Below are 16,714 nucleotides of genomic sequence, written 5' to 3'. Positions count from 1 at the left end.
ATATATACACTGGATACTGTACATAAAAACACATGTATGTGTCTGTTATATATAGTAATAAATATAATGGTGTCTATTATATATATATATAAAATAAGTATATATATAAAACTTACAATTATTTTATTTAATCTAGTTGCCAATGCAATGTCAATGCAAAATTTCTCATGATTGAGTCATTAAATCATTTCCTTAACTGATTTGTGATTCATTCAGAAACTAAACACTACCTACTACTCATACTGTATGTGTGTTTTCACTTTTCTGTTTTTATTTTAATTTAGTTAAAGTTTATAGTTATTTCTCTGTGTGTGTTTGTCTTTTTTTTTTTTTCTTTTTTTTTTTTAATAGGTCTGTGTAGTTATTTCAGTACTTGAAATTTAAAAAAAAAATTTTTTTTTTTTACATTTTGTTTTTCTGTTAACGCTAACGATTTGTTCTGGCTCTAGTTTTAGGTAACTATAATTGCCCTAGTGGGTATGTAGTATATATATTTTATAATTTTTTATTTCTTTTCATTTATTTCAGTTACATAGTTACGCCAGTAGTTGGCAACACTGTATTCATGAACGAGTCATTAATTCATTCATTCACGTGATTCAGTCAGGAGCAAAACATTGAGTTATGCATATAACTACTGTTCCCAGAAGGAGGGAAACGAGGTACAACACATGACTATGGGATATCGCGCTCTTGCGCCATCTGCTGAAGACATCTCTAATCACGCCTGAAAGGCCAATGACGCATGACGACGTGGGCAGGGCTACCTGCGGATGCATGCGTCATTCCCTTTGTCAGTCCAGCTCTTCACCGAGCCCCCGACTGCACGGGGCCCAGAAGTGTTGTACCTCGTTTCCCTCCTTCTGGGAACAGTAGTTATATGCATAACTCAACGTTCCCATTCAGTCGGTTTACTCGGTGCAACACATAACTATGGGACATATATACACGCCCTGAAAAGTCGCTGAACTAAACATAAGGGACCAGCACCGCCACATACTCCTTTATTTTACAAGGGAGTGATGGCCTGTGGTTTAAAAACCCCTGTGGTAAGCACGGACATAGCTATCGTTGCCGCAGGACGTCTAGTCAAAAAACGAACAGACTAGTGCAGTGATGCTGAACTGGCAGTTACACGAACATCTTAAAACATGCCCATGATGTTTCCACGCCCCTCGTAGAGCGCCCAAGTACCCATGCGGGTATTAGTCATTACAGGCATGTCTTATATGCTATAGACCTAGATTTCTACAATCCAATGCAAAAAACGCCATTCAAGTAGCGGTTTCACACAGGCACAAAAAACTGGTCACAGCCTGCATCTGCTCAATGTACCTGCAGACATCTTGTACAAGAGCATAAAATCTCCTGTCTTCCTCTGAGTCAGAGATTTGACAGTATACCCAGATAGTACAGGTACGTCTGAAAGTCAAGATGTCTGTTAAAGATCGCTTGATCTGGAAAGCATCTGCTGTGTACAAACATCTGACAGACACATTTAAGATGTCAGTTTTACATATGTTCATAAACATCTTAACGACATCTAATAAATGTCCACTTGACATCTGATAGAAAACGTCCTATAGGCGTATTGCAGATGAGCAAATACTGTAAAAAAACATCTTGCAGATGTAAACGCAGACATCAAATAGACGTCTCCGTGATGAATGAGGCATTCATATAACGCCTTCATTGTCTATTGCTTGTACACCAAAGCGCTTTACAATCATGCAGGGATTTCTCCTCAACCACCATCAGTGTGCAGCACGCACTTGGATGATGAAAAGGCAGCCACAGTACAACAGCGCCAGTGCGCTCACCACATACCAGCTACAGTGGAGAGGAGTGATGTACGCGTGCCATCAGGGTACTTCGCGTTCGAATGCTACACCACCCAACTCAAAAATTTGATGCACAAGGGATGCACCAACAGTGCATAAATCCTCAATGCGCTTCTCTGATGCCAGTGCCAGCCACCGGCCAGCATCCTTAGGCTCAAGGATTCTAAGGGTTCAAACAAAGTTCACACATACCCTGTAGACCTAGGCCCTGAGTACTTCGGCCACCCGCGTTCCAAGCACCATCCATGCGACATAGACCTTGTCAGCAGCACACTGTTTACGTGCAGTACAACTTTTGCATCTGCGCTGACATTGCATGTACCACAGCACACAAGCAAGTGACTTGAACGCTTGTAAACAAAGTCAACTAGAAAGTGTGTATGTGCTGAACACGTCTTTCTGCACTTATGGCCAAAGGAGTACCTTGAAATGCATAAGTTCTAACGTGCGCAAGACGGAGAAGAACATGGAAGTTCCATGCTGGTCCGTGCATGGCCTGTATGATTTGATTGCCATCATCAGGAGGGTCCCCGTGCAGCCCAACTTTTGTGACTGTGTGGACAGCGCGCGTACAACAGCGCTTGTGCAGGTGACTTGAGCACTTAAAACCACTTACACAATACACACGTGCCTAACGCGTCTTCCCATGCACCCCGCCAAAGGAGTATTCTTCGGAAAATCTCGCACTCAAGACCTTGCGTGAGACAGAGCAGAGCTTAAAAATGAAGAATACCTGGTCCTTTAAGGAACTGCAAGGCAAGCAGGTGCGCGCCTCAATGCAATGACCTCGTAACAAGACAAACCACTGTCCAATAAACTTCCATTGTGGAATGGGAATGATCTTCTTTTAGAAAATCGGTATCCCTTCAATCGGGCACTGACATGGCAATAACAAGCCTTGCCCGCACTAAGCTTTAAATATGTGTTACTTCAACGCAACAATCTTCCCATTGCAGGCATTCTTGTCAGATCAAACAGATCTATCAGATTTTCCCTCTTAACAGGCAGGCGCTAGAAACCACAGTTCCAGCCGAGGGTGCGGAGTCTGCCTCTTGCCTGGGACAGTAGGTCATTGCATAGGTAAAAAGACACCATGGTGTCCTTAAAAAGCAATGTCATAATGCTCGCATGCCCTGTATTCGCTGGCCAGCGAGGAGCCACGAAAATCAGTGACAGACCCTGCACCCTGTCCAGGGTGGGCTGTATCAATTCCCTCAGCAGGAATGTGTACAGCAGGGCCCTGGACTATACAAGCAACAAGGCATCCACCCCAAGTGGGGCTTTCCTGTCCATAATTAAGAAAACAGCGGGCAGCGCGTGTTTTCTGCAGACACAAAAAGAAAGATCAACACCGGATCTGTGGAACCCGATCCCAGATCTGCGCCATTATTCAGGGTGCAAACCTCACTCCATGGGGGACTGCAGGTCTGCCCCAGATCCAGAGCGTCCGTGCCAATTGTAGCAGGGGAAGAGAACAAATGCTCCCTTGCCAATTATGCACCACACCACATATTTTCCATTCTGACTGGGCCGAGTGTTTCAGCACCAGGAGAACTACTCCAAAACGTTTATTTGACGCTCTTACTCACCTCTTCCAGAGTTCCTCGTCCATGTCGTGACGCATTCATTGTCACTAATACACACGGCATAACCCTGTCCAGGGGATTCCCTCTGTCAACAGACTGGGGTTTCCCTGGGGATCAGTGCCTGAACGCACATCGGCGCTATCGACACATGTTTGTTTTAAATGTCGCACGGTATACAGCGCCCAGCACCGGAACCCCCGCATAAAGAATCATAAGAATTGTTTGTTCAGTAGTCAAACTCCACTGGTCTCACTGATTCTTTTGATTTGTTTGTGAATCCTGTACTATCACATTGTGTTTGTTTATATGACTCAATGGAAAGACATTTTCTGTCATTATTTTGCAAATCCATTTATTGCATTATATTTAGTACAGACTGTAAACTCATTCACAACTCAAATAAATATGATTTATTTTGGTGCCAAATATCAGTGTTTCTTGTACCGTAATAAGCTGCCACCATATTATCAAGCTGCCAGGGTGTTATCGTGGTTGCCAGGAGTGGTTGCTAAGGTATTCTGAATGGTTGCTATATGGTTTTACTGTATCAAGTGAGAAGAGTCCTGTGGTATTCTGATCTTGTGCCTCCTTCAGTACAAGTCTATGGGATTTTTTTTACACCCATTTTATCACCCACCAGATGAAAATCGTAAGTCTGTTATGGGACGAGTTACACTCTAAAGTTTAATACTTGGATTTAGAGGTTTGTTCAAATCCCTCAACCTAAATCGTAGCAATAATAGTGTTGTTTGCCGTAGCAAGCACCACTAAAAAGAGCTTGGAGAGAAATATCTCTGTCACTGGCCGTATTTCCAGCCGTCTTTGTGTTATTGCCATCATGAGCATTTAAAACACGTCTTGAGATCTCAGTGTTCTGCACTCGGTTTCATTCTGACACACGATGTTGAGTTTAATTCAGTTTTGAAGATGACCTTGTCACAGAAGCTGCTGGCACTTAATGGATGCTAAACTGCTTTGTTTGGGTTCAAAATGTTTGAAGGTCCATTGTGGGTGTATTTGAGAAATATTGCTTTTGCACTTGAAATATAACAAGGACAATAATCTCTAGTGCAAGTTTTCTGCACCTCAGAGAGCCAAAATCCTTATTTAATGAATATGAATTATTTTGAAACAAACTGTTAATTTTTAATTATTCTGATAATTTGAAATGCTTATCATCGCATTTTTTATTTTGCATACTTGCAATACAAGTTTGTGTACAAGTCTTTTATGCTCAACAAAGCTGCAATTATTTGACCAAAAAAATATAGTAAAATTGTGACATTTTATTACAATTTAAAATAACTGTTTTCTATGTCAATATATTGTAAAATGTAATTTATTCCTGTGATCAAAGCTGAAAGTGTTTAAAACAGTTGCACTGCTTCATATTTTTGTAGAAACCGTGATGCATTTTATTTTTCAGGATTCTTTGATTAATTAGAAATTTCAAACAGCATTTATTTGAAAAATAAATATTTTGTAACATTATAAATGTCTTTACTGTCACTTTGGATCAATTTAATGCATCCTTGCTGAATAAAACTAGTAATTTCTTTCAAAAAGCATCAGTGAATCATAATATTGATGAAGAATTTTTATCAGTCGATGCATTGATCTCATGTGGATTCTATGTGAGGAAAACGCAGCAAACGTGTAAAATACGGGCTCTTAAAAAAGCATGTGCATGTGTGAATGTGAGGAAGCGCCTTCATAGATGTGTATCCTAGTTGTTAACAGTTTTCTCTTCTGGTTTGTTCTTTTTAGATATTTAAGCAGAAGGTGCTGGAGCTGGGCGAGAAGTTGTTACCCGCCTTCAACACGCCCACCGGCATTCCCAGAGGAGTCATTAACCTGGGCAGGTGAGCATCTGACGCAGCTTCCACCGTTCCATTCACAAAGCCATATGTCTCAAATATTAGGCTTTCTTTCTGGCTTTCTGAGAGAAAGAGATGCTTTCTGGCACTCCTACCGCCCACCTGGCTTCCATTAGCCCACCAGCTCTCTCTGACAGCTGCAGGCAAATTTAATTAACTGATTCTCACGCTAATTCCAGTTAGATGAGTAATAGGAGCCGGTCCCGCAGATGGGCTGGGAGAAAGAGGGCTCAGGTTAGTCATGATGACACAGACCGAACACGCGTCACTGCCAGCGCACTCTTATTATGACGTTTACCCTGCTGGTCAGTGCTGGTCTTTTTGAAAGACGTCTCTTCTGCTCACCGAGGCTGCATTTATTTGATTAAAAATACAGTAAAAACTGCAAAAATTGGAAAATTATTATAATTTAAAATAAATTTTCTATGTGAATATATGTTAAAATGTAATTTATTTCTTTGTTCAAAGCTGAATTTTCAGCATCATTACTGCAGTCTTCAGTGTCACATGATCTTCAGAAATCATTCTAATATGCTGATCTGCTGCTCAAGAAACATTTGTGATTATTATCAATGTTGAAAACAGTTGTGCTGCTGCTTACTATTTTGTTACTAATGCTTACTATTTTGATAATGCAGATGATATATCTGGCACACACACTTGATTTAATATCCATTTATAATACTAAAATATATTTAGAGTTTAATAATAATACTTAATGTTTTTTACAGTAAAATATTTAATTATAATAAATATATAATAATTATATAATTATAAAAAACTTACAATTTATATATGTACAAACACACATACATAGACGTATAAACACACACATATATGTAATATAAATAGTATAATATTTACAGTACTTAATATTTATTTACAGTAATATTTATAATTACACAGTATAAAATATAATTATATTAATTATATTTTCTATTTTATAATTATATAATAATTAATACTTTTCAATTATTTATTTATATATATATACTCTATATTGCCAAAAGTATTGGGTCACCCGTTCTAATGAACAGGTTTGACTACTTTAGTAATTTCCATGAGTACAAATCGTAATGTTTAAGCATATAATGATATTCTAGGGAATTGTGTGCTTCTAATTTTATAGCAAGAGTTTGGACAGGACCCTTTTCTATTCTAACATGACAATGCTTCTGTGTATAAGACAAGGTTCAAAAATAAATGATTGAGTCAGTGTGGGAGAACTTGACTGGTCCTAGTATAGAAGTAGTACCTGCTTGCATCAAATCATTCGAATTTCTTGTATTTCTCATTTGTAAGTTTTGTAATGTAAATGATGCTGAAAATTCATCTTTGATCACAGGAATAAATTACATTTACTATATATTCACATAGAAAACAGTTCTAGTAAATTGTAATAATATACTGTATATTTTATCAAATAAATGCAGCCTCGATCAGAAGAACAGTTTTCTTTCAAAAATATTTAAACAATCTGAATTTTTATAATCTTAAGAAAAGTTTTCATACCCCTTCATTTTTTTTTCACGTTTTATGTTGCAGCCTTATGTTAAACTGCTTTGAATGGCTCTTTTCCCCCACATTAATCTACACTCTATACACCATAATGACAAAGCAAAAACAGAATTGTCACAACTTCGTAAATTTATTAAAAATAAAAAAATTTAAATAAGTATTCATACCCTTAATTCAGTACTTCGCTGAAGCACCTTAACAGCCTCAAGTCTTTATTGTTTGATACGACAAGCTTTGCACATCAGAATTTGGCAATTATCTGCCATTCTTCACCTCACCTCCTCACCTCTCAAGCTCTGTCAGGTTGGATGGGGCAGAAACACATTTTCAGGTTTCTCCAGAAACATTTCATTGGGTTCAATCCCAGGCTGTGGCTGGGACACTCAAGGACATTCACAGAGTTGTTTATAAGCCACTCTTGCTGTGCTTGGGGTCACTGTCCTGTTGGAAGTTGAACCTTCTGCGCAGTCTGAGGTTCTGAAAGCTCTGGACTGGGTTTTCATTAAGGCTATCTCTATATTTTGGTTCATTGAGCTTTTCTTCTACTCTGACGAGTTCCTCGGTCCCTGCCGCTGAAAAACAGCTCCACAGCATGAGGCTGCTACCAGCACACTTTACTTTTGGGATGGTAATGTGCAGGTGATGAGCAGAGCTGGTGTCCTTCAAACATAATACTTGGAATTGAGGTTAATCAGACCAGAGAATCTTGTTTCTCAGAGTCTGAGGGTCCTTTAGGTGTTTTTTTTGCAAATTCAAAGTGTGTTTTTATGCGTCTTCACTGAGGAGAGGATAAAGTCCAGATCGGTGGAGTGTTACAGTGATGTTTGTCCTTCAGTAGGTTTCTCCCATCTGCATATATGATCATGGAGCTCAACCAGAGTGACCATCAGTTTCTTGGTCACCAGTCTAACGGAAGCCCTTCTCCATCAGTTGCTCAGTTTGGCCAGGAGGCCAGCTCTAGGAAGAGTCCTGGTTGTTTCAAACTTCTTCCATTAAGGGTAACAGAGGCCGCATGCTTCTGTGAACCTTCAATGCAGCAGATTTTTTTCTGAACTCTTCCCCAGATGTGTGGCTTGACGCAATTTTGTTTCTGAGCACTACAGGCAGTTTTTTTTTTTAATTTGACCTTGGGGCTTGGTTTTTGCTCTGATATGCATTTCCAGCTGTTAGATCTTTTATTAAGATGTCTGTGCCTTTCCAAACCATACCCATTCAATTGAATTTGCAAAATGCAAAATGAATGCTCCTGAGCTAAATTTCAAGTTTCCCGGATAAGGGTATGATTACTTATGCAATGGCATCATTTAAGTTTTTTATTTGTAATAAATTTGCAAAGATGTTAAAAACCAGTTTTTTGCTTTGCCATTATGGTGTATGGAGTGTAGATTGACATGGGAAAACAGTAATTTAAAGCAGTTTACCATGAGGCAGCAACATAACAAAATGTGAAAAAAATGAAGGGGTAGGAACACTTTCTATAGGCACTGTATTTCAAGGGAAACAAAAGTAAATGTGCAATAATTATAAAATATAATCAAGCATTGAATTTTTTTAATGTTTTTTTTTTTTTAAATGGAAGCATCTGCTCAGCTTCTGTTTTTTAACACCAACAAAGACCTATTAAATCGGCTTTAAGTCATTTCTCCCACCAGTGAACTCTTTCTGCCTTTTGTTTAACGAACTCTTAGTTGTTTTGTGCTGGTTTCGGTTGGTTTTTCCGCCAAAAGTTTTTTCACTTTCCTCTTCCTCCCGAGACATCAGCGCTATTGATCGTTGCTTCAGAAGGGAAGCGGTGCGTGGCTCGCTCTCACAATAAGAACCAGACACAAATCATCTTGTGAATTAGTTCCACAGTTTCACCGAAGCAATCCTGCAGGGAGGAGCGGAGCTCAAATCTGGAGCGGTTCATTTCAGAGTTCATTCAGCATCTCTGTCTCTTGCTTTCTTTTTTCTGTCTTCAGTTTTTCTCCATTCAGTAGAGGTGAGGCCTGCAGCGTCAACAGAAGCAGAAGCGTCTCTGTTTTGAACAACAGATGAAATTTTATTGCCATTTAATCAAAACAAAAGGATAAAATGCTCTGGATGTGCTGTTCAAATATTGTTGCTCTTAAAATATTTACCTAGTTGCATACAGACCAGTACACTACAAAAATCATTTTTAATCCAGCAAAGATTGCTAAACGTTCTCAAAAGATCAATTTGCACGAGAAACAAAAATTGGTAGCATAAGCCTCAGTATATTTTATTGCATATCAATAAATACACTAAAACATTTTTTTAGTAAAAATATATAAACCTCCTTAAAAGATCTATTTGCACAAGAAACAAAACTGTGTGGCATAAACCTCAGTATAATCTATTGCATACAGGCAAATATACTACAAAAAAATCTTTTTTTAATTTTGTAAATTTTTCTTCTATTTTTTCCCAGTAAAAATACATCGACTTTCTTTAAAAGATCCATTTACATGGGAAGAAAAACTTAACTTAACATTTCTCATTTTAGTTTAACTTGGTTAGAAGTGATTACTAGTGATTACCTAACTGTTCTTCTCACCATTTCATACAAAAAAATTACATAAATGTATTTTCTATTTTTTGAAAACCAAAAATATAAAAATAAAAACTTAAAATATTAAAAATATATATTTAAAATATTAATAAAAACTATAACAGTATCTACAATAGCACTGATACAGACAAATACACTATACAAATATTTGAATCAGTATTATTGTCTTTTTTTACAGTATCAATTAATTTCAACAAAGAATCAGTGGAAAAAGGAAAATAAACTTAATTCCATTCCAAAAATATTTTCCATGAGCAAATCCTAATATCTTGTGCAGTTTTAAAGATGCATATTTAACACCTTAAACTTTTTTTTTTTTTTTTTTAGTTGTTTTCATGATGGTAATTGTTTTCTATGTGTAAATGCATCTTTTGGTGGTATGCATGCCAGATCGGTGCAACCTGAGATGATGTGCAATAAATTGTATTTCTTAGCCTGTGTTTTTATTGTTGTACTTCAGTAGAATCATTAATTAATCTCTCGTGAGGGATGCAGCGAAGGCTTTTAGCAAGTGTGTGCTGATCCGCTCTGTATGGCATGGGTGTTCACGCTGCGGCTCTGCTCTCTGTTGCAGTGGCACCAGCTGGAGTTGGGGCTGGGCTTCGGCCGGCAGCAGCATCCTGGCCGAGTTTGGCACGCTGCACCTGGAGTTCCTTCACCTGTCCGAACTGTCCAGAAACCCCCTGTTCACTGAGAAGGCAAGAGTCCTTTACATCCTGATGATTCACGCTGAGAGGACGGGATACGGGTTGTGAATGAACTGTATGATTTGTGTTTTTCTTTAGGTGATGAACATCCGAAAGCTGCTGAACAAAATCGAGAAGCCTCACGGTCTGTATCCCAACTTCCTGAGTCCCGTCAGCGGCAACTGGGTACAGCGTAAGTGATGCATTTCTTCATTTAGCAGATGCTTTTATACAAAAAAAACGTCTAAATGAGAAATGCAAGAAATTCGAATCATTTGAAACCAGCAGGAACTACTCTACTTTTATATGCATGTTTGTGTGTGTTTATTAAGAAGATTTATTATAACTAAAAAAGTATTATTATAGAATTATAAAATATTATGAATTACAATAAATGAATTTCAAAATATTTATTATAATTAATAACAATATTATAGTATAATAACAGTATAATTCATATAATTGCAATAATAATTGTATTCTATATAAAGGTTATTATGGTGTAATGATTAATATTTTTACTGTAAATAAATATTTAGAACTATAAATATTATAACATTTTAATTCATTTTATCTTATTATCTCAGCATAAATACAAATATTATATAATATTATATAATTATCAAATAATATACAATACTATCAAATAACAAAATAGTTGTTATAATAAAATTATGATGTGATTAATATAATGTTGCTATTTTATACTATACACACATATGTAATTAAGTATTACTTGAAATAAATATTAAGTACTATAAATATTATAATATTTATATTTTGTTGAGATTATTTATGCTTTTACTATAAATATTAAATTAAAATATTTAAATTGTGTATGTGTGTGTGTAATTATATAATTATATATTCATTATAATAAAATCTTTTACTATAAATTAATTAATTAATTAATAATTAATACAATTAAACAATATTAAGTACTATTATTACATTATAAATATATTTTATATAATTATAAATATATTTTGTACTATAAAAATTTAATCAAGTGTGTGTGCCAGATATATTAGCTTTATTATTACTGTAGTTTTCTTTCCACTAATGAAGCATTTCTTGCTAAAATAGGAAGTTGTAGTAAGACATATCAACATGCAATGCTCAATGCAAAAATATTTTAATCACCCTAAAAATAGGCTTCAATTATTAATGCAAAAATAGACAGAATGCAAATTTGGTGTGATTATCAAATTAAATAGCCAAAATATTTAATAAATAAACATGCGAGTTGAGAGAGATGATATAATTTAGCTAACGACGGCTCTTCCTAATATGTGGGAAATGCAGATTTTTGTGCACACAGACTTTATCAACGTCAAAGTCTAAAACAGTTTTTTGGTTTAATGCCAGATGTTTTCCCATTTTCATCAAGTTTCCAGAACAAAATGAATGCCAGTGCTGAACAGATTAAAAAATCATCTTCAGACTTGTAAAGATTTTGTTGTGTCTCACTGGTTCAATTTGTAATTGTCTGCAAAGCTGCTTTCTGTATTTTAAGCAGACTGAAATATAATTAAGTTCGTGAAGAGCATAAATTCACCAGAGGATGTCCAGATTTTGACTGCTGGTGTAGATACATTTATTTTTGTTGTTATTTGTTGTTGTGTTTTTTTCTCTGTGGCGGGTCACGAGAGCGGCGTCTTTGAGTTTCACAGTGCAATTATTCTGGCACGCGTGACACGGACTGAGCCAAGCAGGGACATGAGCCCACAGCCAAGAGTTATTAAAATGATAATAAATCCCATTACCCTCTGGAAATTGAATCTTTCAGATTCACCTGAAAAACAGGAGAAAATGTTTTTTTTTCTTGAGCGGGTTGAATGTAATCTGCGACTGCAATGCTAATTGCTGCAGCGTGGGAACGGCTAATGAGTGTCAGTGATAGCGACGAGAGCGTTCGGATTTACATGTCAATAGAGCGCAGGGCGGAGACCAACATTCCTGCCATTATGTTTGCTGATTCCGATTACAGTACCTGGATCATCCGTGAGCACAATAATGAAGGGTGTGCATATTAATAGAAAGCATTTGCTTATGATCCCAAGAATAAACAGAATAAATGGCATGAAACCTGCTGAGAAAACGTCTGGGGGATATTTAACCTCAAAAGCAAAAAAAAAAATCAAAGGATGGAAATGCACAATTATATTTCATAATGAAAAGATACATAGCATAATTAATTAATTAATCATTTATATATAGTAAATTAATAAAGTATAATAATATATATTTTTAATTATTACAAATGATTTATATAAGATTTATTATAAGTATAAATATTAATTATTATTATTATTAATAATAATAATATTAAATTTATTACATTTATATAGTGCTTTTCTGGGTAATCAATTGTATAAGGAAACATGAAGTACCATAAATGATGATAGATAGATAGATAGATAGATAGATAGATAGATAGATAGATAGATAGATAGATAGATAGATAGATAGATAGATAGATAGATAGATAGATAGATAGATAGATAGATAGATATTATACATATATAGTAAATTAATAAAGTATAATATCTATTTTTAATTATTATAAATTATATATATATAAGATGTATTATAAGTATAAATATTAATTAATCTCATTAATAATAATAATATTGTTAGTAGTAATAATAATAATTCGTTATATTTTATACAGTGCTTTTCTGGGTACTCAGTTGTATAATGAAATATGAAGTACCATAAATGATATTATATAGATAGATAGATATTATACAATGTGTGTATGTGTGTGTGTGTATATATATATATATATAATATAATATCATTTCAATTTTTTCTAATTAGAAAAAATATTCTAATATAATTTCTAATATTTTCTAATATACATTCTAGGACTTATTATAATCATATAATAAAAATATTTTTCGGTAATTTAAGTTCTATATTATACGTGTGTTTAAGATTTCTTATAATTACAGTTATCTATTATATAATAAAAATCTGAAGTTATATAAACTTATATTTATATTTTATACAATTTATGTATTTTATGTATAAGATTTCTTATAATTACATAATTAAAAATAATTTTACTATTAATACATTTGAAGCTCTCTCTCTATATATTTTTTCATATATATATATTTAAGATTTATTTTAATTAAAATATTTTTATATCATTAAATATTATTATAGATATTATAGAATTAAAAATATAAAGTACTATAAGTGAACATAATGTGTCCATAATATCTGACTATAAATAAATATAAAAATATTAATGTTTGATATTGTGTGTGTATATGTACTGAATATACATGTATGTATGTATTTATATGATTCAGTCGTTGTTTTCCTCTGGTTTTCTCAGATCACGTGTCTATCGGAGGTCTTGGGGACAGTTTCTATGAGTACCTGATCAAATCCTACCTGATGTCAGACAAGACGGATCAGGAGGCCAAGAAGATGTACTACAGCGCCATGGAGGTACACACACAGCATTCAACTCACTTTTCTTGCAATTTAGTTGCACATGCTAATTCTAGACTTCAGTATGTTCAGTAAAAATGAAGGAAGTAGAAATGAGTGACTACACAGGCGCTAAGTGTGTAAAATAGATTGCATGCTTTAATTGAAGCTTGATTAGATTAGTTTAAGATTAGTTTCACCTCAAGCCTCGCACTCATAATGATCTGAGAGGAGAAATATAGTAGAGCCAACACATTCTCACTTATTCTCACTTAATTAGCATCTTAGCTTTTTCATTACATAATGTTTCCCTTGAAGAATGAGGTCTGCCAAGATATTAATTACGTTTATAATCAGGAGAGGCCAATTTCATCCGCCTCATGTTAAACTATCAAACATATTATCAAATATCCAGTCAATGCTTTTGATTAGTTTGAGAGGTTTTATTGGTGGAAAAGTTTATTTGAAATGTTTGCAACCGATATAATATATCGATAGTCATGCATTTGCTCTGATTTTGATTTCACGTTGACTTCAAGTGGGTTGATGATGCAAAAATGCAGAAAACTGGTGATGCGAACAGAGAAAAAGCATCTGAACGAGTTTTGTGTGGAAAAGCAGAACGATGAGTCATTCGCTATTGATCGTCCGTGATGGTTTGCGCTGTTTGCAAGCATAAAAAAGCAGAGGAAGAGACTCTGAGATGTTTTCTCATATAGTCTTTGGCAGATTTGTACACCTTTGAGTCTCAAAGTCCCGATAGAATCTCAATGAGGCTTGACTTCAATTCTCCACGCTGCATACTATACATAAAACATTTCATGCATAAACGTCGCCTACTTCAGCAGTATGTGCACACCGTCCCGCTTTTATATGTGCTTTATTGAAATCCAGCGTCGCCTTCATTTCAAAGCACTTTACAAAGCGAGCGGATGTTTCTTCACTCTCACACAAAACATGTCCAGCCTTCTGTGTTTCATAGGAGCCGCATGCAGCTGCGATTAATAGCTGCATTATCTCCAGCGTGTGCGCATTGTTTTGAGGATCTCAGGCTCCATCACTCAAATATGCTTTCAGAAAGAGCTGCTAGCTGAAATTCACTGCTACACTGTAAAAGATTAGTTTTTGAAGTTTGGAAATAAAACAAAATTTATTTTTTATAAAAAAAAATTGTATTTATAAAAAAAATAAAAATAAAAAATACTGTCAGTCTTTGTACTTCAAAATTTCTATTTTAGGAAACCTATTAAAAAGTATGAAATAATTGAAATATTACATGAAAAACTTAAACTTAAAAAAAAAAAATGAACATTACAATTGTAAAGTTAAAGTACTAAAATTGAACTAAAAAATAAAGCTATATAGAAGTATAAAAAATAATGAAATCACTAGAAATTAAACTACATTGAAAAAATAAAACCTTATTTAAAATTGTAATAAATAGTATAACAGTATATAAATCATGTTAAATGCAGGGTGTTGCAGTTTAGTAGACTATTACAAAAAAAGATGACTTTTTGTCTGAAGTTGTAAATAAATAAATAAAAAGTTTCAAAGAAAATACTAAATAGTATTTAATAAAAGAAAATACTATGTCTGCATTTCTTCTTCAAAAAGTTGTATTTTATAAAAACTATTAAAAATTATTTTTGTTAATTGAAGCTGGAATAAGAAAAATATTAGACGAAAAACTTCAATTAGAAATGTTGCCTGGGCAACTAACTAAAATAAATAAGTTGAAGTACTAAAATGACTAAAGCTGAAGTAAATTTGAGCTATATAGAAATATGAAAACATTAAAATGGCAAAAACTTAAACTAAAGCCTAAACTAAACTGAAAATATAATAATAATAATAAGCTCATTTAAAATGAGAAAATACTAAAACAATATGTAAATAATGTTAAAAGGAGGGTGTTGCAGTTTAGTGATTTGACTTTGAAAAAAATATTATTTTTTGAAGTTTAACAAAAAATAAAGAAAATAATATTTCAGTCTTTCTACTTCAAAACTAATTTTTTTTAAATAAAACTTAAAAATGATTTTCATTAATTGAAGCTGGAATAAAATAACATTTATTAAACGAAAAACTTAAATTAAAATTAGAACTAAAATAAGTTGAAGTACTCAAATTACTAAAACAGAAATAAAAATAAATTAAGGCTAGATATATCAAAACTATTAAAAATGGCATATTTTTTACTAAATTGCTAACACTAAGCTGAAAATATAATAATAAATGCTCATTTAAAATATTAAAATATTTCTAAAAAATGTTTGGGCAAATAAAAAATATGATTTACAAGAAAAAGCTATTTCTGTATTCCTACTTCAAAAGTAAAATTTTATTAAAAAATATATTTTTTTGTTAATTGAAGTAAAGCAGGAATAAAATAATATTTTATGAAAAACTTAAAGTAAATTAGTAAATTATAAAAAGTAAATTAGAGCTATAGAAATATAAAAACTAATCAAATTGTTTTTTTTTTACTAAATTATATAATAATAAAAGCTAATTTAAAATGATAACTATAACAGTATTTAAATAATGTTTATTGGAGGGTGTTGCGGTTTAGCCAGTCAGTGATTTGACTCATAACGTAAAAGTATGTTTTACGAGAGTCTTTTTAATTCAGAATTGCATGTTTAATTCAGTGTGTTACTTGCAGTTTCTTTGTAATTATTTGTGAAATTTACTAGCAATTTCAAAGCAGCTTTTCTCCAGTCAGTCGATCCCAGCCGTATTGTATTTAGCAGACTGACCTCGCTGTGTGTTTGCAGGCCATCGAGACGAACCTGGTGCAGAAGTCTCCGGGTGGCCTGACGTACGTGGCCGAGTGGCGAGGAGGAATCCTGGACCATAAGATGGGGCATCTGGCCTGTTTCTCCGGCGGGATGATCGGCATCGGCGCTGAAGACGGGCCGGCGGGACAGAAGCAGCACTACCTGGACCTGGCCGCTGAAATCACTCACACCTGCCACGAGTCCTACAGCCGCTCAGGTCAGAACATCACACCAGAACACAGCATGAGCTCTTATCATTCAAAACCAACATTCAACATTTCTCACATTATCACAGTTTATTCTCTATAGTTTAGAAGATGGTAATAAAATATGAGAAGAACTCAGTTCAACTGTGTCAGAACAAATTCATCTTGATAATGTCAGATAACTTTGATGGAAAGGTA

General features: G+C 34.2%; 1 protein-coding gene across 2 annotated transcripts in view; it reads left to right on the top strand.

The window, feature by feature from the left end:
- The window catches only part of LOC131521600 (mannosyl-oligosaccharide 1,2-alpha-mannosidase IA), a 223,757-nt gene that overhangs the window by 194,624 nt on the left and 12,419 nt on the right, over window positions 1–16,714 (top strand). Inside the window, exons 5-9 of one of the 2 annotated variants that reach the window (XM_058746505.1) lie at window positions 5,195–5,289; window positions 9,966–10,092; window positions 10,180–10,273; window positions 13,430–13,545; window positions 16,308–16,527. In XM_058746505.1, coding sequence (XP_058602488.1) covers window positions 5,195–5,289; window positions 9,966–10,092; window positions 10,180–10,273; window positions 13,430–13,545; window positions 16,308–16,527 — 652 coding nt within the window. The remainder of the gene's footprint in view (window positions 1–5,194; window positions 5,290–9,965; window positions 10,093–10,179; window positions 10,274–13,429; window positions 13,546–16,307; window positions 16,528–16,714) is intronic. The other variant, XM_058746506.1, reaches the window with a different exon arrangement.

This window comes from Onychostoma macrolepis, chromosome 16 (assembly GCF_012432095.1).
Source record: "Onychostoma macrolepis isolate SWU-2019 chromosome 16, ASM1243209v1, whole genome shotgun sequence".
NCBI lineage: Eukaryota > Metazoa > Chordata > Actinopteri > Cypriniformes > Cyprinidae > Onychostoma > Onychostoma macrolepis.
The sequence above is the reverse complement of the archived record's forward strand: the minus strand, read 5'-3'. Positions and strand labels throughout refer to the sequence as shown.